The 27,384-nt window shown below is 45.3% G+C and overlaps 2 protein-coding genes across 2 annotated transcripts; one reads left to right on the top strand and one right to left on the bottom strand.

Moving 5' to 3' along the window:
* Positions 1-688: 688 nt before the first annotated feature.
* LOC309404212 (left-right determination factor 2-like) lies at positions 689-3,823 on the top strand (the record flags this gene model as incomplete). Its single annotated transcript, XM_081998600.1, has 4 exons — positions 689-953; positions 1,841-2,084; positions 2,927-3,166; positions 3,484-3,823. The coding sequence occupies 4 exons, from the start codon at positions 689-691 to the stop codon at positions 3,821-3,823; spliced, it is 1,089 nt and encodes a 362-aa protein (XP_081854726.1).
* A 10,363-nt stretch (positions 3,824-14,186) lies between these two features.
* Positions 14,187-23,165, bottom strand: SDE2 (SDE2 telomere maintenance homolog; the record flags this gene model as incomplete). The annotated part of the gene is made up of 7 exons (XM_081998601.1): positions 14,187-14,408; positions 17,480-17,888; positions 18,486-18,597; positions 19,310-19,479; positions 20,004-20,115; positions 22,274-22,391; positions 23,046-23,165. 7 exons carry the CDS (start codon positions 23,163-23,165, stop codon positions 14,187-14,189), a joined length of 1,263 nt encoding a protein of 420 aa, XP_081854727.1.
* Between the last annotated feature and the right edge of the window lie 4,219 nt (positions 23,166-27,384).

The raw sequence follows: 27,384 nt of genomic DNA on the forward strand, positions 1-27,384 counted from the left end.
CAGCTTCTGTGATGCAGAAGCAGCATAAAAGGCCATAAACCATTCAACTGCTGTGATTCACTGCTGTGATTCATACACTTGATACAAATATTCAGAGATCAAAGCGGTACCTACCCCCAAAAAAAAGATTTTAAATGATTTTTTAATGCCTGCCATAAAGATGGACTTCCAGCTAAAGCATTATGCTCCTGATTGATATTGGCTATTTTAGGTAGCAAGTCCCCTGCGGCAAGGATTGACGCTTCCTTTAAGAATCATATGGTGTGGTACATAAAGCAATGTACTCTGCAGATGTGTTTCCTCCCTGAGCAAGGCTGAACGCGAGACACTGATCACTCAGGGGTTTTCTGGGCAAAAGTCTACAAGGAATTAAAAAAGGATGGAAACTTCTTTCCCGTGAAGGGAATCTGGAAGCTCCCCTAAACCTTCTTGTATTAACTTTGCGGTAGATGAAGGTGTTAAACCGGCATGTGTCTACCAACGGGGGAGTGATCCTTTTAAGTCCTGTTCTTCATCCCCACTTGTGGAATTTGTTGTGCCAGTGGGATGAGGCTGGCTATAAAAACCCGGCACAGGGGACCCCTGTCCCACTCAGGCAGCCTGCCACCACCTCTCTGCCGAGAGCAGCCCCGGGGACATCCCCCCTTCACCTCTGGCGGGCAGGCGGCTGCTTCGCCGACGGAGGAGGATGGACGCGAGGTTTGCCCAGATGCTCTGTGTGCTCTGCCTGGTCGTCACAGTCCGAGCGTTCACCCAGGAAGGGTTCAAGGAGGTGTTGCTGAAGCAGCTGGGGCTCTCTGAGGTCCCTAAACTTCATAAGAGAGACTTGGTGGATCTGGTTATCCCAGACCACGTAAAGAACAAGTACATCTCCATGCTGAAGCGCCACAGGGTGAAGCGCCGAGCTTTGCCAAGCCTGGCTGGCATCCTCAGGGGGATCCCTGGCAACGCAGGTAACGTTTCTGCTGTCGCCGTCGGGGACTCGGAAGGCACTGTGCCTCTGCCAGGGGAAGCTGCCCACGCTCGCCCGGCCGGCTGCGGGATGGGCAGAGGCAAACCCGCCGCGGGAATGAGATTTGGGTCTGGCTCCAAACCCAAGCTGGGTAGGAGAGGCACGTGTAACAGCATCGTGAAGATGAACATGCACTAGTAACTCCTGGCACCTGGAGAGGGGGTCCCACAGTCCTTGCAAAGGTCAGGCTGCTGCTGGAGCTTGACAGAAGAGCAGAGCCTTGGTACCCAGGCAACGTTTTGGGCAGGTGGAAAAATGATGTAAAAAACAAAAGTCAGTAGAAAGTGCAGACCTTGCAGGTTTTAGGTCAAAACTTCAGAAAGTCCTCTAACAGGAATCCCACCCCTTTGAGGATGTTTCACTCTCCCTGTCTCTTTTTTTTTCCTTGTCTAGGAAAAATATCAAGGAGGAAATCAGCTGTACAGACGCAATGGTGTCTGTACAAGAACACTTAGAGCTTGTTTCACTTTTAAAAGGCATACATGGCACCCTGGGAACACTTTTTCATTGCAAGTGGTGCGGTTTCATGCCCAGCACTGGCAGAGATGCGCACCTTTCAGGGTTTGCTCAATTTGGGGTCAAATTATATAGGAGATTTCTTTCCTCCAGGTTGCAGAGACTCAGTCATAGGATAAGAATTAGGGCATTTGCAAGACATTGATTCAAGGACGCATTAGAAAAGGTGCGTTTAGTGGCTGTTTCTGCCACAAGGACTGATGTGGGAGCATGGAAGGAGTGTGTTGTGATGATAATAGTGGACAAAGTGTTGGGGCTTTGCTCACCAAGATGGCAATGACAGGCTGTCTTTTCTATTCCCAACATGCACAGGCATGGCAGAAGTCCTCTACTCTGACACCACCACACGCCAGAACCTGATCTTTGACATGGAGGGCAGAATACCTAAAAACAGTGAAGTGACAATGGCTGAACTGAAACTCTTCAAAAAGCCTCTGGACAGAGCCAACCTACCTGCCAAGCAGTCTCACAGGCCTGTCTCCAACGCCAGAGTCAGCGTGTACTGGGTGCAACGGCAGCACGACGGTACCAACAGGACATCCCTGATAGACTCCAGGTAAGAAAGGGATATCTCCCAAAGGCAGGACTCTAGTTAGAGGGTATGGGTCCTCTGGGCTGGGTTTGGGTGTCATATGTTTGTGCCTCCAGTCAGTCTGATGGGGTTACATCTGTAGAATCTGGCTCTATAGCCTCTAAACCCAGAATAAGTTCATAAGACCAGTTATTAAGTTAAGACTGCAATATATGATGATTCATTGAAATAATCTATTTCTGTGTCAAAGGATGCCGTGTACTGCTAGGTCTTCCTCTCCAAAGCCCTCCACCTGGTTCACTTCTCTCTCATTCTCTAACTCACATGGGTTATTGGCTGCTGGTATTCTTTCCATTGGCCGTTTGATTAGCTGGTTTAAATAAGTAAATTATGCAAAAAGCATCTGACTCTGTAGCCTTGAGCTCTGTGTAAGTTTTACAACCCTTGAAGGCAGAATTAGACATCAAACCAATTTTCTGGGTGGGTAGAAACTTAAGGCCCTAATGCAGCTAGGAGAGGAGCAGGTGGGAGCAGGTACGTTTACCAGGCTGTTATCATTAATACTGAGGCTGCATATAATCCTGCACCATCATATTTCTATATGAGCATGAATGAATACCTTAACATGAACATGCACAAAAGGTTTTATTTAGCCCTTCAGTGTCTGTTAGATAGATCTGCATGCTTCTTTTTGAGGTGTGAGTCAATTGCCATGGGTGCTTGCCCAGAGCGCTCAGCAAAAATTATCGTGTAATCAAGGCACATGACAATCTACAGGAAGCAAATTATTCTGCTGCAGTAACAGCGCTGCAAGCCCAGGCTTTATCTGACGGGCTTTTCTCTAATGACAAGTCCTTGTCGCGCAGGCTGGTTCCTATACGCGAGTCGGGCTGGAAGAACTTTGATGTGACGCAGGCCGTGCATTACTGGCTGCGAAACCAGAGGCGGGAGCCAATGTTCCTGGAGGTCTGGATTGAAGGAGAAAGGGTAGGCAGCCATGCCTCGGAGATGGCCAAAGCCGTGCGTTTCACCTCTCAGGACCCCAAGGATAAAGCCCTAGGCAAACCTGAACTGGTGCTTTACACCCTCGACTTGGAAGACTATGGGTACGTATGAAACCTAAAGCTATACGGCCTCTGGTGTAACTTTGCCCCTGAATTATTGTACTGTGTGTGCCGACCCAGGGCACGCAGCTCTTGCCCTCACAAGTAAACCGCTGTGAACAGAGGAGTTAGTTAGAAAGTTGCTGCTGAATCACACCTCTCCTCTTCCCGTATTTGTTGCCTGAATATTCGAATGAAACCCAAGCATGGCCCAAGTTTCGCGTCTCAGGGCCCACCTGTGCTGTTAACGGGGGATTATTTCTCCCACCTTCCCGGTTTCCAGTCACGGCACCAGTTCTTGTTTCTCCCTTGGCACGCAGGGGCCCTGGGGACTGCAAGGAGGAGGTGGTGACGGGGAAGTCCACCTGCTGCCGGAAGAAACACTACGTCAACTTTCGTGAGCTTACCTGGGCGCAGTACTGGATCATCGAGCCGGCAGGGTACCAGGCTTACCGGTGCTCGGGGGGCTGCCTGCAGCCCCCCACCCCGCTGCGGCACTTCAGCTATGGGGAGCGTGCCTGTGCCGTGGCAGAGAGCTCCCCACTCCCCATGATATACCTCGTCAAGAGGGGCAACCGCACCGAGATCGAAGCGGCCGAGTTTCCCAACATGGTCATCGAGAAGTGCAGCTGCATCACAGACGGCATTGCGCTGGTGTGAGATGCGGACAGCCAGCTCTGGGGATGTCACCCGGTCCCCCGATTCTCCGCAGCCCTGCCCAGAGCCACCCCGGTCCCCAGCCCTGGGGCCAGCGATAAAGGTCCTGGGTAGACCCCCAGATACATGCCTGCAAGGGTCAGCAGCAGCTGGGGCTGCAGCTCTCCCACGTGCCCCACTACCCCGCAGAGAAGGTGCACCTAAAGGCACTGTCCGTATAGGTGGGCTCAGAAGAGCATCCATCTTCACGTATACCTGTATGAGGGGTACCTATGGAGCCTAACACTTTTGAGGGCCCTCTTAATGCTAGCCAAATTTCACTGAATTTGATGGAGCTGCATCCAATTTATTTCAGACCCCACCCCAGAGTACTGCAAACAGCTACAGGCATGGGAGGAGTGATCATCACCAGGTGAAGGAGTAATGCGTGGGTTCAGCTTTTTGTTCTTAGGCTACTGGTTTTGGTCTTTGTCTGTCCAAGTCATGTTTATGGTGAATTGGAGAGCAGAAGCACTTACATGTATATATTGTATACACACACACACACGTACGTATATAGCATATGAATATATGTATGTATTGTCTACATACATATTGGATATATACATATTGTCTATGTATGTACACATATGTACAGAAAATATTGTATAGAGCTCAAAGGAACATATATATGTGTGTCTGTATCATCTGCACATACACATATCTACACGTACATAAAATATTATCTGGAACTCAAAGGATTATATATTTGGCCTCTGCACCACAGGTTTAGCACTGTTTTAGGCAGAATTTAGAATCCTGAAGTCAGTGGGAATATTAGGACTTGGGTTTGCTCACATGAGTAACAGTTTGTAGGATCAGACCCTTATTTTTCTGGTTGTGTATTACAGTTATTTCAATTCAGGGCTATTTCCAAGTTTTGTGTGCTTTCAAATACAATTATTAAAGTAGCTGTGTGTTTGCTTATATTTATTGTTAGGTCTAAAAGTGGAGGGAAAAAAATCTGTCATATCTCTGAACGTACTCCAGTGCCCAGCTCCTGTAAGCACATGGGCAGCAACAGCTCTTCTCAGTTACCTGTGTGCCCCTACCTGCTTCTAGTAAAGCTTATCTACTCAAGCAGGGACTGGGACTGGGGCTGGGACCGGGACCGAGCTGAATTGGCAGGTGGAGCAGAGCCCACACCGCCAGCGCTTCTCCCTGAGCCACTGCAGAGTTTAAGCCAACACTTTCTTGAAGAGAAGACCTAGAAACGTGTGTGATGGGCAAGAGGTGATGCCCTCCATGTGAGCTGCAGCAGCACAGTGCCAGAACCTGCAGGCGATCAGCTGGAGCTGTGGTGCAGAAAGAGATGAGCTGCCTCCAGCCCCCTCCCTTCCCAGGTGAAGCATTTTAACCCTGACCCTTCCTTACGGACACCTGACCTGTTGGTCTCCCCTGGAGAAATACCACGGTGATAATGTGGTTTAATCCCTTTTTGAACTGTACTGAACTGTTGGCCAGGGTGTCACCAATGACAATGATTTCCACACTTCGTGTCAGACTCCTCTCCTCGGTTCATAACCTACTGAGATACCGGTGGCACTGGGGATGAAGTGGTCACTGCTGTCCACCTCTGTGGGACATGATCCCTGAGGCCCTGGCTGAAAGGACTCTGAAATGAGTTTGTCTGGCTAGACAGGGTGGCCATGGGCCATGGACCAGCTGAAAAGAGGACCTGTTGGGACTCTGCAGTGACTTTGGGTCATTCATCAGGAAGGCTGAGATGTCAAGTGTCCAATGCTACATGCAGGACCCCAGGTCTGAGGCCACCCAGGCATCCCTGCTGTCACCTTGGCCCATGGGTAGGCTGGCACCTTTCACGTGGGTAAACACCTGTGGCACAAGAAGAGCTTTAAGGGGTGAAAAAAAGGCAGAAGCACAGACTCACCAGTCACCAGCGTTGGGCTACAGCACCATGGGTTACTGGAATCAGAATTGGGTGAGCCGGGTCGATCTCTGGCCATTTCCTTCTTGTGACTATGTAGCATCTATCTTAAAGACATTGGCATTCAGCCCCAGCTCCTCTCCACCCCGGCCAGGGGCAGGGCACAGCCCGAAGGCCATGAGCTCAGCGATCACCATGAAGAACAAAGTGGCCGATTTACCCCCCCGGGCTCCTGGGGAAGAAAGTGTTTGAACTGGTTCCTGCCTGAGAATGAAGAGCATTAACCCTGGCTTTCCTCCAGCCTCCAGCGCTTGGACTCCAGGCATCATCCCCCCGGGCCTGGGAGCAGTCCCGTCCGGTGCCACCGGGGCCGGGCTGCAGTGGGAAGCCGGGGACAGAGCATCACAGCGGGGGTGCGGGGCTGGGGTCAGCGGGGGTGGACGAGGGCTGAGCCCTCCTCTGCTCCCCTCCACCAGGATCCTGCCCCGCGTGCGTCCGGCTCCCCTTGCTCTGGTGTCCCGTGGACACAAGGTACAAAACGGCGAGGCGGGGGGGGGGGGTCTGTGTGGACGCGTGTGCCAGCTGGGGGAGACGGGGAGGGCGGAGGCGGTGGCCGAGAAGAGCCGGTGTTACTGCGGGGAGAACCGTAGGTATTGGCAGTTCAGGGGCAGGGCACAGATCTGCCAGCGACCAAGCCCCGCCGGCCCTGCCGCCGGCACGGATGCGCCTTTGTTGCGAGGGGAGCCGCACAGATGTCGCGGCGCCTCCCTCCTCAGTCCCCCCGCCCCACGCGCGGTCCCGTCCCGGGGGGCTGGCGCTGAGGGCGGAGCGCAGGCCCGGGGAAGAGGCGATTTGTAGGGAGCTTTAAGCACAGGCAGCCTGGGCGGCTACTCGCCAGGCCGGGCATCGCTGACACCCGTGTCTGGCATCTCGCGTCCCCGTCCCGTCCCCGCAGCCGTACCTGGGGGCTCCCGGGGACTCCCGGCATCGCCCTACACTGACTCTGTGCACAGCGTCACCGTCATCAGTTAAAGCAGCTGAAAAATTAAGCTGCTTAATTAAAAATTAAGCAGTTGTGCTATTGTCTCAGTATGATGGATGCCGTGCCTAGCTTTTAACCCACATTTGGACTGAAACTCCCCGCTTTTGGGGAGACGGGTCATTGCTCCTCCAACTCCAGCTGGCTTTGCGGTGAAAACGCAGCAGGCTGGGAGGTCAGGCTGACGTGGGGAAGGCTCCAGAGATTTCTACAGCACAGAAAGTCCTAGGCAGAAGGCTGTGGATGAAATACTGCCACACCTGGGGCTTTTTCAGGCATCAGCCCATGCTGCAGGAATTTATCTCCCGGCCTGCCATCTTCAGCACAGGCTGCAATTTGCTGTGATACCTTCTGTGTGCTACCTCGCTGCTTTTATGTCGGTACAACTTGTAAAGCGTATAAAGGCTGTCAGGCTGCCATGTTAACCTTTCCGTCTGAGCGACACCACAGTCTCTGAGGAAAGGCAGAAAATCTTACATACCCAGCAGCGGTGCGGTTCAGCATTAACATTTATACTGTGCTGTAAAAAAAAAAAAAAAAAAAAAAAAGGAAGAGCAGTGCAGCGGCATAATGAACGACATACAAACAGAAACAATTTCAAAAAAATCGTACAAGTGTCTTAAGGCAAAATGGGCATTAAGACATGGGGCATCCTCCTGCACTGCTGAGAGCGCAGGGCACCCGTGTGGTGCTCAAGGAGAAGGAAGCGTGTGCTGTTCACATTAAGGGCTTCGACAGCCCCGTCAGTCCCACGCTTGAACTTAAGCTCTTGTGCAAGCGTTTGCAGCGGCAGCGGGTCTGAGCTAAAGCTTAGGGCGAGCGTGAGCTCTGACCTGCCATCATGGCACTGCTCGCAGGGTGATCTGTGAGATCCCACAGTATTTAACGGAGCTGGACATGGGGGCTGTTGGTCTCACGACAGCTTTTCTCGTGAGAGAGGCTTGGGCAGGACAGCAGCACTTTTTCTCTCTGTTATCGTTACATTTTAGGAGAGACAAGAAGTTTCAAGCCATATTAAGTGCCACTGCTAGCTCAGACATTGCCCTGTCTGATCCTTCCACGGTTTCATTTGAACCAAGGCTGCTCTCCCATTTTCTTTCAAAAAATAAGAAAAGCTGCAGGTTGACCCTGCTGCTGAGACCTTATTTCCTCTCATTCCTTTTTTTTTTCCCTCCTTTGCATTTCACAAACTCCTACCAAGTGTCTGCCACTTTGCCTTTCAGGGCAGCCTTCTAATTGCTGGTGTAAGTGGAAAGTCAGTGCCCAATCCACATCCCAGCAAAGGTGATAATCAGGGGAGCTCCTCCGGCTTTGGCTGGGAACAGCTGGGGTCTGGGAAAGGGAAACCCAGGGCAAACAGATGGGGGGAGGCGGAGATCCCGCAGGACTTTGATATTTTCAGAGGAGCCTCTTCACAATCTCAGCGTCTCCTAGTTTTTGCCGTGAAATTAGCTCCTGCGCAAAGTGCTGGATTTGCAGCCAGGGCCTGAACTCCTCTGCCCATTCCTGGACAGAGCAGCCTGCACAACGTCAGCACGTGTCAGAATAAAACAGAATAAAAAGCTATTCACAACGCTCCAGCGGTAGAAGGGCACTCCAGAGCTGCATGGATGCTGGGGTTTCCTACAGCTAAACCAGCAGGTACAGAACAGCCAAGAAACAGTTTTTAACCATGGCAGGAAATAAGAAGTTATCTGGAGATACTGGGCACTGGGAAGTCACGTCATCAGTCAACAGCTCTCAGTATCCTTTTTGACAATTGCTGAATCAGGGCTTTTTTTTTTTTTTTAAAAAAAAAGCTATTTGGTAGTTTTGTTTTAAAGGCACTCCTAACGTTTACTTGTGTTTTTTCTGTTTACATTTTTCCTTCCTCTAATTTTCTCAGTGATGATAAATCCGCCCCTTTGAAAGTCCAAGTACCTGTACCCCCTTTAAAAGTTCGTTTTGTTCGCGGAAAACGAATGCGTTCAGCTCATAATCGCTACTTCTCAGGCGACTGCCAACTTCCAGCCCAGTGGTCAATGACTCTGTCACCCTCAGGAGGTCTCAGCTAGTTACCCTATGCTGGGTAAAATATTCACCCAGGCCGTAAGGTACCGTCTGTAACCACCAGACATCGTGTTTTCATTGAGATGTGTCATATTTCCAGCAGAAGTTTCACAAGCCGGCTGGCTCCGTACAAGCACTGCTCTTCTTTCCATACATCCCGGCTAGGTTCTGCAAGAGCTTCTTGGGTCCTTCTTGCGCTCCCAGTCGCGCACAAGCTCCCGATTCCTCGTGCCTGGTTAGCGACGCGCGGCAAACGCAGCGGGGAGAGGCAGGACGCGCAGAAGACGCGTTCAGGCCATCAGGACGCTCCCCAGGCAGGCACAGCTGCTGGGTCTAAACCCAGACTAACCGTCCCGGATTAGCCAGGCCCTGCCCAGCCTCTAGCAGTGCTGGGAAGCAGCGGTGCCTGCTCAGCCCCTCCTGGAGAGGTCAGAGCCGTTGTCCCCTCCCTACCTTCAGGTGCCACCAGGTATGTTAACCTGCAAAGCCACCCTAATTGCTCAGCTGTAACTGAAAGCACAGCCAGCGGAAGCGGTCGTGTTAACTAACTAGGGCGCAGTCTTCAACATCTCCGCTTAAATGTCTTGGAGGAACCTTTTAAGATTTAAAAATAGCACCCTCCTGAGAATAGACGTCGCTACAAACAAGCCTTTAAAATGTCAGCAATCTCCAGAAAGCAAGACCTTGGATAAGAATGAATTTCACGTGGATCAAAATGCTTAATTTTGGCCGTTTCTGGAATAGGCAGAACGACGTAAACGTGACCTAACATTCCCCACTCTGCGGCAGCACCGTACGCGCGTGCCCGAAGGGGCAGAGCCAGGGCCGCCGGTCGGGTATTTTGTTGAAAGGGCCGAGGGTTTCATCAGCGCTGCCGAAACTGGGCACACGCTCCGTCCTCAGTTCAGTGCCACCTGCAGTAGCGAGAGCAGAAGCGGAGTCAGGCTCAGAAAACCAGAGGAAGAAATTCCTGCGCGCTCGAGCGAAGTGCTGTTTAGGTCAACGCGCTGAAGAGGAAAATGGGAAAGGAGCCTTTTGGTTGAAGGCTGGCAGCTGTTGCTGTGCCTGCTGGTGATGATCTTTCTAAATTTCCACAAGTTATTTCTCCATAACTCCGTTTAGAAGACAGGTAATCGGTCCTCATCTTACAGCCCGCTCATGAATATGAACTTTTCAGCACTTCTTACACTGTGGGGAGATCACAAGATGGAAATCGTTAGTGGAAATCAAAAAACTCAAGCCAAGCCAGGTGGGCTTTTGTGATATTTGATTTCTCTAAAGTTTTTTTCTTCTGGGCTGGGATGAAAATATCAATTTTCACTTAACAGCAGCAAGTTTCCAGTCCTTTGTGTCACAGAAAGAAGCCAGAAAAAAAAAAATTGTTCAGGTTTAGCTATGAATTTAACTCCTGTTTGGTGACGTTGGATGGTCCAGAGTGTTGCTTTTTGGCACCGATGCACTGAGCAATCAGTGGACCAAAGGCTTATTAGAAAGCAGCACAGAAGGAAACAGTTCTGAACTTGCCAGCCAGAAGCAATTTCTCATCAAATCTGTGTATTTTGCCTTAGTCTCCTGTTCCCTGCTATTTTTTGTGTGTTGTATGTACTTACATTTCTTCCCAGGGTATAGCTGGATCTGTATAAGGTAAGGAAAAGCCCTCCCTCAGGTTTTTGCCAGCGTTTTCACTAATTTTTTTCAGTCAGTAACTCTGAAGTGCAAGAGAAACATGAGGCAGTGTTCTGGATCTTCTAGATGTTTGAAATGCATCCATTTAAAATGACGCTTCAGAAGAATTCTCTAAGTCACACCACTTGCTTGTTGGGGGAGTGTTCGTGTGGGAGCACAAGCCTTTTCTCTGGAAAGAGGTTCGCAGTTTTGGTGCATTTACTACCAGAAACACTGCTGAAATCCAAAGCTGCATTAATCCTTGGGAAAAGACACAGGCAGGGTACTGTAAACTCTACATTATCCTCTGGCCCTGGACTAGAAGAATCACCTCTACTCTGAGGCCATTCTGTCCTGTGGAAACAGCCCATACTACATTGGAATGGTTTCAGTTTATTTTTTTACTTCTTTGTTTACTTCTTCTGTTTGTTAACTTAGTTCTTTTCTTGCCCAAGTTCTGAAGAAAGCTTCAAGGATTTCACCTACTTGTTTCTGTTCTGTTGAAGGATCAGTCTGAGTCCCATTTGTGGTTAACTATTTTCTGAAGAACACCCTACAGACACATGAAAGTCTAGCATTGCCAGTGAGTGCCCACATGGCTCTCCAGACACAGTATTGCTCTAGGCTAACCCTAAATTTATGCGGGCATATCCCAGAGCAAGTGCTTGTTCCTGATTAACTCAGCAGGAGCTAAAGCATTCCCAAATAAACGAGCCAAAGCGTGGAGCTGTTGTCCTCTAACACAGACGTAGGGTATTTCTTTTAATTCTGGCACTAATGAAGACACAGTTGATCAATAGTGTTTGGTGCTAGTGCTGGTTTCAAAAATTCCAGCTCCCCTTCACCAACCAGTGTTTATTCCCAACCCTGTGTAATGATGCTTCAGTTCTGCTGCCACAAGTTTGTTAAGAGCCACATCATATGCCCCATCAGGGAACTAATCTGGTTTAACAAGGAACCCACAACAACAAAAAAAGGCAAATAGGTGACACACAGGGTAGACTTGGAAATGGCTGCATCAGTGCAACTGAAGCAAGAGCGCAACAAGCAGTCAGGCGAAATAACTTAGGTAAGACACTTGTTGCCAAAACACATCATTAAACTGGCCCAATTCACTCTTGGCCCACACTATGCTTGCCATACTACAGAGGAGCTCGAGTGCGTTCATATAGCTGAAGGCTCTCCTGACCCAGATGACGTTCGGGTGTTTGCGAGAGCTGGCTGTAAGCACACTGAAGGCTGCAAGCCACCGTAAGCCACCCCCAGTGGGACTGCTGCTGGTGTGTAACATTGCCAGACGACACATTTACGCCACCAGAACTCCATTACATTGAGGTGACCTCCCAGATACCCTCCTTTCCAGTTTCCTAATGAAACATTTGGTAAAAAAAACCACCCCTACATTTCCTTGTTCCGTCACAACCCCCATGAAATGCGATTTGCAGAGCCGCAGTGTCTTCCCCCCCGCCTTTCCAAATTTTCCAGACTCCCTTATAGATTAAAATGTCAAGACATGTGAAGTGCTGTACTGCCACCAAACATCTTACCTACTGTATCACTTGCTGCATTTAGGTCACTGCTCATCATATAAACCAGATTTTACTAATGATAAGCTGCAAAATGCTAAGTTCATTACTTTTGGATCCCACATGTAGGTAAACAGAGAGCAGTTTAAATGTGCTTTAACAATTTAGCCCTCAAGTGCCACGATTTATGTTTTCAGAACACTGTGTCAAACAAGTGCTGTGTATAACAGTGTAGTTACCACCGCTGCCAACACCTGCCTATCCTTTTTGTAACTCCCAGGTATGCCAACAAAGCTCATCTTGTAGATGCACGTTTAGAAGTCAGGGATACTCAGCTGAAAGGATACCAAGGAACTTTTATTTAACCATATCAAATATGCTTGCAAATAGGTAAACAGACTCAAGTCCTTCTTGCGGATAGAAAACTGATCGTCCGTGCAGTGTTTTTGACTGGCCTGGACACCAGCTGCTGCACTGGAAATAAATTCCACACTCCCGCATTCCCACCCCCCATCCTCAGTCAGGCCAAGCCCCATCTCCCACCAAGCAGGATCTATGCTGACCCACAGAAGAACTGCCTCTGGGCTGGCTGCAGGGGGAACCGGGGGGACACCGGGGGTTTGGGGGGACACACCAGGGCAGCACAGCCCAGGCCCGCAGCGACACCTGCCGGCACAGGGCCTCCGCAGCCCCCGCCCCAGGAGGAACAGATGGACAGAGAGACAAACTGAGCCTTCCAACATCATTTTATAACAAAGCCTGCCTGGGAAGGTCGCCTTGTCGAGGGAAGGATAAGCTGTTGGGTTCAGCAGCTGCGCCAACACGGCTGATGGAACAGCGTGCCAATAGAGCCTGTCAAGAATAAATCTGCCGTGGTCTCCCCCTCTCACCCACGACCTCCAGGCAGAAACAAAACAGCTTCTGAGAGAGGTCATCAGACTGCAAAACTGACTGGAACATCAGATGCAAACTGCTTGTGTCAGAAACATTAACTACTACACAAGTAAACTGATTTCCTAGCATTTGAAGCCCATTTTCTAACAGTATCGCAATTCAAAACTTTATGAACCAAACTTCAAACCACGTAAATGGATGGTATGTTGTCAGAACAGGACAGTGTTAAGTTTTCAAAAGCCTCTACAAGAAGATCTGATAAGCAGATCATAAACATAATATTCTCCAGCACATAGTGGTAAAATCTGAAGTCTGAGGCACTGAACTATTTAAAAAACACTTTTTAAAAGCCTCTCAAACCAGAGAAGTGGGGCAAGGGGCCCTCACCGCTTCACAGGGTAGCTCCCAGCACTGACATGTCAGATACTGCTCCAGGATAAAGCACCACCACTGCAGATACCTAAGTCCTTGGGAGACTGTTCCATTGTTTTTACCATAGGAAAAGAATCAAGAAAAAAACCAATACATCCTAAATTTCCCATTCAGCTTCAGAAGATCACTCTGTATCTCACTAACCTTCATCACCCTGCAAGCCTACTTTATTCCTTTTAATTTCTTAAAGATGTGATCCTCAATTCTCCCTCACTCAGATACTTTTCCAGAGCAAAATAAGTAAATACCCTTATTTAACTTCTTCTAAAAAAAAATACTTACACACATTAATAATTCATATCATACTGATACCTGACATCCCACAGAAACTCAGAGAACAGTGTATTTATTTATACTAACTTCATCCATATAAAAATGTTCTTTTTATTTAAAGAAACTTCAGCTTTTAAGCCTGGATCATAAGTTCAGTGTTTCATTTGACAGCTACTGTGCTAACTGGAATACACACATTAAAGGAGAGTCAATATAAAGCTAAGAAAGGATTGCTATTTTTCTTAAAATAGGTGATGACAGTGTCATACAACCATTTTCCAGAAAATATTCAGGTTATTTCTTTCCATATACAGAGAGTTTGTTCTACCTGTTGCATTAAGACTTGTTATAACCATTTGTAAAGCTTGTCCAAAGGTAGCAGTTTCACTCCTTTAATATTGAACGTATTGAACGCATAACTATCTAGCAACTTACTCTGTGTTATGTTAATCAAACTTCATTTAGGAACAAAAACTATCCAGGGATGCCAAAGAATTCTATGTGGCAGTACAGAATGACAACAGAATAAGAAAAAAATAAAAGCACAAAATATGATTTTTTTTAAATCACTTTTTTTTTCCCTTTAGAGGGCTTTGCAAATAAGGCAGGATCGATCTGGTCTCTAGACAGACCTCTCACTGAAAAAAGCCTTGCTGCTCTTTCTTTTAAAGTGCCTCCGCATTTCAGTCCTAAAGACATCAATTCCATCTTCAGTTTATCTAAACCCAGGGCTTCCATTTCAGCAGCGGAGTTGAACGCCAGTAGATCTATTGGTTCCACTTCCTGCAAAGAAAAAAACATCCCATCAGACTATTATTATTTTCTTCTTGATTGCAGGGGGGAGGAACAAGTATAGACAGAATGCTTCATTTTACAGAAGACCTTCAATTAGGATTATCTCAAGCTCCTAATTACTTAATAAAGTTGAGCAATGTCTCTCTCTCTCTCTCTCTATATATATCTCACATTGGCTATTCTCATTATTAGCGGTACTTAACACTACCCAGGCAAAGTATTACTGCATGATGTACAAGCAAACTGAAGCTAGCTAGCAGCCTAATTGTAAAATATGCAAATCTTAGCACAGATAACACACCCAAGAGCTGAGTGAATGCTCAGGTGAGCTTTGTACCTGGTGTCCAACTGTGCTGCTACAATTCTACTCCTGGCAGCACCTCTGCTAGCTAGTTAAAGGCTTGCTCTAACATGTCCAGACAAGCTGCAGATGTGCTTAGGCTTGCACTGTACACAGCCTCCAAGACAGAAGCACCGGTCATTTAAAATTATATAAACACTGCTGAACTTTAAAAATTATTCCACTAGAATTAACACATTCTACTTGCAATAGAGGAATCCTGAAAAGTAAAATAAAAAAAAGTGACAGTATTTAATCCTATTCCTCTGGAGACAAAATAGTCAACACTCTTTATCCCCAGGGAAGTTAAGTACTCCTAAGAAAACTAAATTAAAAACAGCAGCCCACCATACCACCTAGCAGTTCAGTAGCTTAACCTTGGCTTCCAGAGGCATGGTAAAGCTAGCAGCCCCTTTTTAGCCCAAGGTACACTATAACCAATACACCGCCAGCAGTAGCAGAAAGGAGGATGAATAGTCACTTCTTATACAGTTATGCTGTAATTATAGAAATAGATATAAAAGCACCCTTTTTAGTTAAGATTAATCAAAAAGCAAGTTCTTAAGTTCATATCTCATCCTGCCATAAGAAAATGGATTAAAATGTCATCTTAAAAGGAAACTAGCATATTTGCAGAAAAATCGCGTGTGAAAGGGACCTCTGTAGATCATCTAGTCCAAGCCCAGGGCCTTGTCCACAACAGGACATGGCAAAGACTGGATAATTTAAATGCTGGAATTTACTAACACGCTGAACACTAATGTTAATGTTTAACACACTAAAAAGGACACAAAAATCTAAGCCCAGTTTGTTCAATACTAAAAGCACATACTAGTCTTATGGTACGTATCATGCTGGAGTTATCAAAGGGACTTCAGAGCAAGTAATACCAGCAGTGGGAATGAGACAGCTCCGTTATGAACTTCAGCAAAAACAATTAACGCTAGCAGAATTAGAACCTTTGTCCTGCTAAGCATACAAAAAAAGACTGGTTGCCTCATTATTCTTATCCTACTTTAAAAAAATCCAACAAGGGCTATTATAAAAATATTTCCACCTGCAATAACAATCTGCCACAGCATTGGTGGAGTTTCCTGTTCTAGGAATACAGAGTCTCTCAAATACTGAGCGAAAGGTAAACAGTGAAGAATGGTAAACATCCGGTTTAAAATTTGCCAGCTCTAATAGTACAGTAGATGACAAAGTTTAATGTAATCAGATTACATCCTTAGTCTTTCTTCTATTTAACTGCATTAAACTTTCACTTATCAGAATTCATTCATTGGCAGTGGCAACTGATGGGAGACTTTCTGCTCAAGCTGAAACAAGGCAGAAAATCCAAGCAACTCCCTAGCCCGAAAAAAAAAGCCACATTTTGTGTTACTGGTAGAATAAGCCTAGATTCATTATCCTCAAAAATTTTTAACAGTAATACTATGCGAGGGGCAACAAAGCACAAGTATTGGCACCTTTTACTGCCAAGTATTAGTTGGGTTTTCATCAATTCAGTGGGAAAAGCTATATTCTCTCTTGGCTGGAAGACTGATCCAAAGTCTCTTCAGCAAAAGAATCCCAGCCATCCTGCTGTCAGTCACCAGAGAAGGAACCTCATGGTCAGCACTGATCCTAATCTGGCCGAGAGCTGTGACACCAACCCAGGTTGCCAGCAGAGATAATGGTATGGCAACAGTACAGACGTGCCTCCACCATGGATACACCAGATGATCAATTTTAAAACCACCCTTCCACCATCCTTTGCAGTTCAGATGAAGCCCATCATTTATACCGATCCTGTCTCTCTATGAAGGAGCTGCTGCTTTCAGACTTTTGAAGGTGAATGAAGAACTGAAGTTTGCACCAGACTACAAGGGTTCTCTAGGAATTAGACTCAAGTCTTTTTATAAAAAAACCCTAAGACAGACCGATCAGCTGATTAGTTTAGGGGCTGTCTACTTGGAACAATTTCTAATTTAAACACTGAGGTCAATTAAAAACATTAAGGTCAAACGATGTTATAAATAAGATTAGTCAAATTGGACAGTATTTGGTAATTTATCAACACTTTTTGAGACCAGTCTTTCATCTTATAGAAGAGTTTTATTCCCCCCCCCCCCCCCCTAGAATTCTGGATCCAGAGTGTATCTATTTACGTAGAATGAGGAAAAAAAACCAATATCCCCCCACTCCCCCCAAAAAGCAAACAAAAACACCCCCCAAAAAACTCCAAGAGAAACATGCATCTCAGGAAAGATAATACAAGACCAAGTTGCCAAGGGCAACTGCATCCCAGTAGAAACTCTAAACTATTAAATTTTAGTCTTATAAAGTTCTTCCTTGACCCATTCTACCTTAGCATCTCTCAAGACAATGCTACCTTGCTACAATTCAACTTTCTCCATGGAGACACTGTCAACCAAGAGCCGCCTTTGGCTGCAGTTGCCACCAACTTGCTACATTCCAGTTTCATAAGTCATACAATGCATCTTCAGTTAACCTGTTTTTCCTTTTAACCTTGGGATTTTTGCTGCCCTGAATCAAACTCTGAAGATTCTAGTAGCTTCTCAGGGAGACTATGATTCTAATTCAAGAATTTACATCTAATGCACTGAAGTCATAGGATACAAATCCCCTCCCCTTTTCTGCAATCCACAAGGCAAAAAGTGATTTGAGTAAAAGCAGTTGAAAAGACATATCACATTTTGTATTTCTTGATACTTACTGTGCTCTGTAACTGGTTCATTTCCTGTGCCTTAGAAGAAACATTTTCTTGCTCCTCTTCTTTCAGAGCTTGGGTTACTTCATTCTTCTCCTGGGCCTCTTCCTTCAAGGGCTTTGTCATTTCATTGTTTTCTTCAGCTGGAATTTCAGTTTGCCCACCTGTGTGTGTGTCTCCTTGCAGATCTCTGACAGTATCTTCTGGCTGCTCCAGTGGTTTCTCAGTTGCACTGGTAGCAGGACTATCCTCGACCGAACCCACAGAGCTGCCTGAACATTCATTTGAGTTTCCAGTATTTTCATTGTATCTGCTGCCTGACGGACAACTTCCATCAGATGTATGAGGGGAATCATCTTCACTGTCATCCTCACTACCTGAACTGTCAGGATCATCCAATCCTTCCAATCCCAGCCTGGCATAAGCAGCACATTACAAATGAATATTAATCTACTTTAATTTTCTTTTTTTTTTTGGTAGCTCTAGCAGGAAATAGCTGTTTAGGATAGTTTAGTAAATAGAAGAGCTGCTAATACTGAACACCCCCCCAAAAGAGGTATCTTTTTACAGCATTCCCAATACAGAAATGTGTACCACCTATTGCTATTCCAAACACCACTGGAATCATTAAGACTTCTCTTTCATGTCACATTAGGTGAAAAATGCCAGGAAAAAGAAATTAAAAATCTTCTTTTAGTTTATTGTAAATGTAATTAATTAATAAAAAAAGACAATGAGAAGTATATAGAATATAACCTTATTAGTTGGCGGGTGTGGTGGAGGGAAGGTGCCTATTTTTGCAAATAAAGTTTGCTCTATGGTCTTCTAGGGTCAGAACTATATGAATGCAGCAACATCTACTTTCAGTTCTCCAATTTAATCAGTTCAATTTAATTTTACTATGCAAGTCTACACCTTTAATAATATGTTGCTTATTTGTATGTACCTAACCTGTCATCCTGTTCACGGCTTAATACTTGAGCATTACTATAGAGAGAGTCATAATACTTACCAAAAACATTTTCTTTTTCGAGATTTTGTCCCATTTTTTCCAGATTCACCTGGACGCTTCCGACTATTGCCAGTTTCTGGTGACACTATTCTGCTTGAAGAGGCCTGCAATCCTTCAAAACAAAGTTACAAGTCTACTTCATTGGTACACAATTCACATATGTGTAAATTCTATGTATCTTTTAATTTCAGATGCAATTTAAAAAAACATCTGAAAATAATCACCACTGGTGCACATTTATGTAGACTCAAAGCTTCAAATTAAGCTCAGTAGCAGCAAAAGCTGTCTTACATTGCTTTACTAAGGCACAGAGTCAACCTTAAAATTGGATTCCTGTACTGAACTCTCAGGTTCTACATCCCTTTCAGCCCCAAGTTTCACTATGAGGCTGCCAGCAAGGGAACAATCAGTGGATAAATAAATAATTACAAACAACAGTAAGTGAAACAAGGTATTTTGTAGTTGGATTCCATTACTAGAAAAACCTGTTTATATATTATCATTTCACTGAAAATTATTACATAATTCTTATAGCTGAACTAGCAACACTACCTTCACAGAATTTTGCTTTAATTATGAGATGACACTGTAGCACAGCAAGACGAAGCATCACTTGTATCTGTGTTATGCTATTCAATGCGATTTAAGAGAAACAATAGCCAAAGAAGAAAAATGAAGTCCAACAAATTTTACTGGAATTTAAGTCTCATTCAACTGAAAGAGTTACTGTCAGCAATTTTTTTTTTTTTTTCATACTGGAGTGAGGCTATAGGGACTTGTAGTTTGCTTTATTTTTTAAGGAAAGTGGGGTTAAACTGCAATACCTTTAAGGACTGAATCTTCTAGTCTCTCAGCCATTTCATGACACTGCTGCTGGTAGTCCGGATTTGTGAAAAAGTGCCTTGGCTCTGCTAGTTTCCGCTGCAGCCTTTCCAAGCGCCTTTGCTCTTTTTCTGCTTCCCGATCTGCTTGCTGCTTCACCCATTCAGCCATCCTGCAGGTGAGAGAACCAGAAAACGAGAACATTTCCAACATTTAATATCAGCTTGTTGCTTTGCAATTACTGAATGCTTCTACCACCTGCTAGGATGAGAGACGATGGGAAAGACAACTAACACTACCCAGGGGGAATACTCAAGGAATGTATAGAGATTCTGCCACAGAGAAGACAGTAAAGTTTCTTTTGGAAGCCAGAAACAGCAGCAAGGTCACCAATACCACAGTCTTGCAGCTTCACAGAGATCTGTGAGAATTACAGATGAGAAATCTAAGAGGTGCAGAACAATCTCTCAAAAGTAGGCTGCAGTACAATCACCTCTATTTTGCAGTAATATAATTCTAGTCAGAAGAATCCTGTTGGCTTCTGGTTTATCTGTGCTTAAGATTTCACTTTTGCTCTCCTTAGTATTCAAAATAAAATTTCATTGCTACAACAGCCTGTCATTTGACCTCTTCTGTTAAAAGTGAACTACATGGTCAGTTTATTTTGTAATCCTAGCTTCTCAGAAAATGTCTTACGCTTTTTCGTGATTGACGTCTCGAAGTCTTCTTCCACTGAGATCTCTGCAAGCCTCTCTATTTGTTGTCTTTTCAATCTGAGCACCAAGTGCTCGCAGCATAGATCCAAACCCTCAAAAAAAAGTAATCAAGAATTAGCTAAACAGAAACAAATGGAGATGAGCTAATACACAACAAAAGAATTAATTATGTAAAAAGAATACAGTGAATTCAACACTTTCTCTTCTCTCAATGCAATTGAAATTAAAGAGCAAGTCGCAACATGTTGGAGAACGGTCATTGGTGAAATGCTGAAACACTAAGTGAAAAAATGGCATCCAGCATTTACCACTCACCTTGTTTTTGTGCTCCTGGTATCACACCAGATGGACTCCAGATTTACTAGAACCTGCACAGCACTTCTAACATGAAAGCCTATTCCTGGACTCTCCAAGCAAAATGGTTTGAAACCTTTTTTGTCTCAAGATGACACGTTGGTTCCTTTCTAATTTAGCCAGGATATACCTCCCCCTTAAGCCCCCACCAATCTTAAAATCCCTTTTTAAAAATCTAACAAAAAACACATTAACTTTTTTAGGAGATAGCTGTAGCTGCTTCCTCAAGATCATCATGATGCACAATGCTGGACAGCCCTGCCAAAATAGATTTCTATACGCTCCTCAGCCACTGATTACTCATAGGCAAGACTGCTAATTTCTCTCACTTGGTCCCATCTTATGTTGTCTCCAGCTGGAGACCTCAGAGAAACACAATGTGAATTACTAATAATATAACCCTTCAAGCAATTTAAAAGGGTCAAGCACTGTTTGTTAACTAGACACTGAACAAATCTACACTGTTTAGTGTATAAACACTCCGAAAAGCACCTTTAAGGAGTGTTACAAACAATAACCAATCCAGATAGCCCACTTATATCATGAGGCAGAAAAAGTATTGTGTTCAGCTAATAAAACCAATCACTGCCATTGGCAAGGAGAATTTTTGTAGCTCATGAAAGATGCTATTGAATTTTACATTCTACAGAATGAGGACCCAGCTGTTACACCTAGCCAGGTACGCTCCCAAAAATCAACAGCAACGTATTCACTAAGGTCACAGGTACTGAATTAGGTCTGATAATAAAATGCTTGGCTCCTCTAAGGCTGCATGATCTGTAATCCCTTGACATCATACAATAGTTCTGACCTTTGTCTGTTTGCCTGTTTTTATCAGGCTTTTAAGTTATAAAGTCAAAACAAAAGGAACACTTGAGAAAGCAGACAAAATTGTTAAAGAACAATTTTAAACTGACCCAAAGGGCACATCAGTGACAAAGAATGAATCACATAACATGCATCCTGTGTCATCCCAGGATATCTGAAGCTGATGGACAATAGGTGAGGAAGAAGCCTGCTGTACTATGAACTTATACCATATGCACCACTTTTAGAGTGCTTAAAAAAAACACACAATAGCTCATAAGCTAGAGCAACAATATTTATTTCCAGTCTGTCTAAAACTATGAAGGAGCTGAGAAAACTATGAAGCTGAGCTGCAGTCTGATGGAATGCTGCACAACTGTTCAGCATTTCAGCTCAAAAGACAGAAAAATCTGAAAAATTGATTTAAAGCACAAACACATATTGACTCCAATTACACTCAAACATTCTGCTAAACCTGCTTCACCCATCATGTTCCATTTTAGGGAACGCCCACATTGTCGGTAGCTGCATTGTTTTATATGATTAATATACATCTTCCGTAAGACAGTTAAAATATTTTGCCAACATCAGGAGTCTAGTTTAAGTTGAATTTTTCAGTTCTTAGGTTAACAAGATCTTGGCATTTACATGTTTTTTCAAATCAGAGAAGACAAAATCAATTAAGTCATACAACATACTCAAATCACAGACTTTGTACCTGGAATATTTGTCCTTAAGTGACCTCGAATGAAACTGAGAAGCCTAAGCAGCAAGGTGCTTTTAAACACAATTTCAACTCCAAAGTCACTTTGATGCCTGTTACAGATTTTTACTAGTACAGCTCAGCTAACCAGTGATGTGAAGAAGAGCTATGCCAGCAAAGTTGTTAGCTGAACTGCGGCTTCCCTGGTGAATTCTGAGCTTTGCAGGCAGACTCTGGTTTCGGCTAACAGACATTACATCACAGTCATCCACATTACAAGAGATGTGCTAATAGATTAGGACTGCTGCTATCAGTATAGACTACGGTATAACAGAAGTTCTTTAACCTAAGTATCTATTCAATTAACAAGCAGTTAAGCAACAAACCTCCTTTTCCACCACAAAGTCTTGGTTCCAGACTATAAACAGCTCCATTCTGCAATACATCTTCATTGTTAACCAGTCGTCCATTACATTTCACATACAGACTTTCTTCAGGAATATTCTAAAAACAGAAAAATTGAATCATATGATCGATTGAAAATGAAACATTCTGACAAAGTAAATTATTAAGGACTTCCTTCCTTCCTATAGGAAGGACGGGAAACAAAAATCAGACAATCTTAAAAGCATAAACATTCTCTATGGTGCGTGTTTTAATTTCTGTTTACTGAAAGATTAAACACACTCTAAATCAGCTTGTAAATATGAATGGGGAAAAGCCATGCTATGGGAAAATACACACTAAGCGTTCAAACACTCTGTACTTGAAAAAAACAACAAACCAAGGCCACACTTTTTTTTGACTACATGTAAAGAATTTAAGATTTTTTTATATACATATACACGTATATGGAAGACACAAAAGATTAAGACACTATAGGACCCCCTTACAGCAACCCCAGCTGCTCAGCTAAGCGACAGCACCCAGAAGCGTGCCCACAGCTGCGACGCGCGACCGCCCGTCAGCGGCCCCGTCACGGCGGCGAGGCCGGAGAGCTAAGCCTCACGGCGAGCGGGGAAGAGGCGAGGGCCGACATGCGGCCTGCCAGCCACCGTCGGCACCCCAAAGGCCTCACCCACGCGTCGCTTCCCGAGGCCAGAGGGGATGCCGCATCCTCACAACCGCCACCGGTTCCCCCTCCCACCCTTCACTCACCAGCGCCCGAGCGCGATCGCGGAGGAGGTCGCGCACCGAGCTACGGCCGCCACCGCCGGGGATGGGCAGCGGCAACGGCCGAGCCCGCGCAGCCAACGGGTCCCGCACCAGCAGCGCCATTACTGCCCCGGCGCCGCCAGCGGCCGCCGCGCGTGCGCCTGTGACGATCGCGGCGCGCGGTCAGGTGACCGGGGGCGGGGGGGCGGAGAGGGCTGGCGCGAGCCGATAACAGCCGGCCGGGGGCAGGGCTGGGGCCTACTGCCTCTGCCAGCGGCGTCCCTGCTTTCCCGCCTCCCCCCGCGCCGCATCAGCCCGGCTCCCGCCCGGAGGCTCTCGGCCCTTCTCTGGGGCTCTCTGAGGTTTGGCGGTGCGTGCGAGGTACCTGCCTCCCTCCTCAGGTGGCCCGACTGGGCTGTTAATTGCTGTTAACTGCTTTTCCTTCATTGGAGCTTTAAAAGATTTCCTAGTTGGTGGGGTTCTTTTTATTCTTTATAAACTGCTGGAGGCTCAAGCTGGGCTTAAGGCAACCTGTGTTTCTGATGTTTCAGTCCTTTTAGGGACCAAATTTATAATTTTTTACACCTGAAGGGTGTAAGGCAACCTGTATTTCCTCTATTATAAATTTTTGAGTCAGTCTGATGTTTCAGTCCTCTTAGGGACCCAGTTTATCATTTTTAGGCAGGTGCAGTTAAATGAGAATCCAGGTATTTTTAGCGGTCGGTCTTTGGGAATGGAAACACTGGAGCATGGCACCCTTGCCTAGGAGGGAATAGATGAGGTCATACCATGCTGGGTCTTACACATAGCATGCCTGGTATCTTTTTATAGGAAATGGCCCCAAGCACCATTTGTCTGGAGCATCTCAGAGGAATGCCTCTGTTTCCCAGTGTAAGTGATACCAGAAGCCATCCTGGGAAGCAGCTTCTGTCCTTTACCTTTTCTACATGAGACAGCCCTATCATTCTAATTCGGAACGCTATGTGCAGCCTACCAGGTTGTAAACCCTTTTTACAACCTGTCATGTTGACTCTCTGAATGTGTAACAGCGGGCAAAATGGACCATGGTTCCAAATATACTCATCTGTTCTGCTGTTTTATAGCAGTGGTGGCGGCAGTAGCAGCATAAGAATGGAAATACTCATACCACCTCAGGGACAGTGCTGCCATTGCAAAGCACCACAAGTGTAAGAAATTTAATGGAGATGTGCAGCTGTTAATTGTGCAATCAAATATGGTGCAAATTTCATGCAAGGACTTGCAGGATGATGGACTCTGTCCCTGTGGCTTCTTGGTCCTGCTACATGCATTTTAGCATACGGATGGGGAGAGGCCCTGAATATTTGTGCTAGATTTGGTTACGTAGTCACATAAAATGTTTTTAAATCAGGGAGAAATTTGAGCTGGAGCAGGAGGCCAACTCAGCTCTTCATGACATGGGGCAACTACCAGTAAGCAGGAGACTGAAGAATTTGTTAGAAGAAAATGCACACCTCTCTTTCCAGGAAAGGACATGTACGGAGATGATGATGATCCAGACAGTGTAGCTACTGCATTCTTCGGTGGCTTCAAATCTCCTCCATGTCTTCAACATAACCATCGAGCTAGAGGGTACCTGAAGGTAGGTTGCAATCCGCTGTCTCTGGTGGGAACTGTTGCAAACACTAGCAAAGATGTGTGGTTGGGCTGCCCCAAAATCTGTGGTGCCATGCACCCCTGACATAATTTCCAAATTACAGTGCTATCTGTGGTGCCTTTTTGTTTAGTAGCAGCATGGGCGAGGACTGTTGCTCACAGCATAATCTGCCTGCTTCAGCTCTTCCCCCACCCGAGGGGATTCCCCTGCCAGGGTGGCACCCTGAAAACCCACTGTTAGCAAGTGAGGTAGGCACTGTGGCTAACTTCAGGTCTTAAGCATCAACCCTGCTTTAAAAAGATGGGGCTTGTGTCTGAGCTGCCTGGCTGTTACAGAAAGTTCAGTGCTGTGGCTGTCCCACCTTTTTTGCTTGCGGAAGAGTTGTGCTGCTTGGCAGGGCCTGTGTGAGCATGGATAGGTAGCTCGTGTGCCTGGCTGTCTTAAGTTGATGTGGTAAGAATGGAGGAAGCTGGAAAACAAAAAAGCAGAGAGGTGACATGACCCAGAAGTGGGGACTTCACACACAAATGTAAACAAATTAGTAATAATTTAATTAAGGGGATCTCCCCATGAGCTTGTCTTGGCTAACTCACAAATCAAACTTTGCTCACCCTTTCTTATGCTATATTAATTTTAGCTAAAATGTTTTTGCAAAGTGTTTTGACCCAGTCTAGACAATCCCTTACTGTCTTTCTATAACAAGTTGATATTTCTGAAATTATGTGTCATGTTGCCACAGTGCAACCATTCAAACCCGAAGCCTGTGTAGCCTGGAAAAGCTGTGGTTATTTTGTGCTGGACTGGGCCCAAACTCAGTCAATGTTATATTTTAAGTCACGTGGTACTGCTTGTTTAATTTATAATCATGTGCCACATCTTTGGAATGCCACCTACTGTTAAATACCGCTAGATTTGGGGTATTTTTATTTACGTGTGGTATCTAATTGAAATGTAACTGGCAATATATGAGGTATTCTCATATACATATGCAGATTAATATATATTTTCTTAGATCTGTGGGATTTCTGTTGCATTCTGAAGGCATGATTCATTTCCTCCTCTGAACCTCCGGCTATTGGCGCTGAGGGTGTGGAGCTTGCCAGTACAGGCCAAACAGATGGAGTTGTCCAGGAAAGAATTGGGCCACAGGACTGTCCAGTGGATGTGCTGAATCAGTGTAATTCACAGGTCGTTTGATCCATATCTTTTCTGAATGTTTTGAACTACTCTTACATCTGTGCTGGTGAATTCCTGGCCCTAGTGAGTACTGACTGAATTATAATTTCCCAGTGAGGAGTACCTTCACTAGCACAGCTGCCATTATAGAGAAAAGAGGACCAAAAAAAGAGAGCCCACTGTACCCTGAGAGGAGGTGTGCATTAGTGACAGCTGTCATTTGTAACTGACACCTGGATTTTGCCTGCAGATAAATGCTATAGCCGTGATACACCTGTGAGCATGAGAGCTGACAGCAGTAGCGTCATACTGATATAAATTAGGCCCTTTGTAGATCATGTGTTGCCACCCTATAGGTGGTTTTGGGCTACTAATGCCATAGTCTGTTCTGGGTGGCTATACCTAGGTGACTCGCACAGGTCCTTGCGCATAGTCAGACTGCAAGCAAGTGACATCTAAAAGGCAGAGGAGTAGTTTTCTCTCATCTTGGTCCTACAGCAGTGCTAGGTATATAGTCCTCATTCTCATGATTTATGCGATGCCGTTTAGCGAGTGCCACATTAATGTCAGTGGGCGAGTGTTCCTGTATCTCTTGTTCTTGATTACGCTTCTATTCCTAGAACTCCTCAAAAGTCTATTGCCTCGCTCCTCATAAAAAGGTCTAAATAAGTCAAAAAGGCTGTTGTTACAATTTCCCATTTGAAATGTATTTTATTAGAAATGCTATTCTCTTGACAAAACAATGATCAGTCTCTGATTCTGCAGTGGTGTTTTAGACTTAATTAATAAATCATGCTTGCCACTTTTCATTTAGAAAGGATTTTACAGACATAATTAATTAAACCTGACAGTATCCTTGTGGGATAAGTAAGTACTCCAACTTTTTAAATAGTGACACTCAGGCAAACTGGTTATACTACTTTCTCAAGTTGGTGGAAGGACCAAGACTAGAATTTAAAACTTCCTGCTATCTTGACATATTTTAAGAGATGAGACTACCCAACCTTTTCTTATTTCATTCTGATATCCCTGAGTGTGATGCCTATGTTATTGGGTGTGTCTTTGTGGCCTATAAAATGCAGTGTGTTAGACTAGACTATTTTCTGCTTAAAATCTATGACTTAATTTAACGTGGAACACAGTTTTTACAGTACCTCTATCTGGAACCATCAGATGTGTAACTGCCAGAATGCTGCTATTCATTCATTCATTCACCCTTGCTGTTTCCTCCAGTATATTCCTTTTTAATAGTAGTAGCAGTGCTTTATAGTGCTCAATAACGGTTTGTCAAGACCAAGATCACATTATGCAAGACTCTGTACTGAGAGAAGGTGTAAGGTACTCATTGGCCCTTGACTTCTAATCTGCACATGAAAGATGCCTGTGGGAGTGAAGAACAAAACCAGTTTTGTTCACAAGGTACTCAGATTAACACAGGATGGGTCAAAAGAGGAGCGGCTGAGGGAACTGGGGTTGTTTAGTCTGGAGAAGAGGAGGCTGAGGGGAGACCTTATCGCTCTCTACAACTAC

The sequence above is a fragment of the Phaethon aethereus genome (assembly GCF_964289735.1).
Source record: "Phaethon aethereus genome assembly, chromosome: 3".
Classification (NCBI taxonomy): Eukaryota; Metazoa; Chordata; class Aves; order Phaethontiformes; family Phaethontidae; genus Phaethon; species Phaethon aethereus.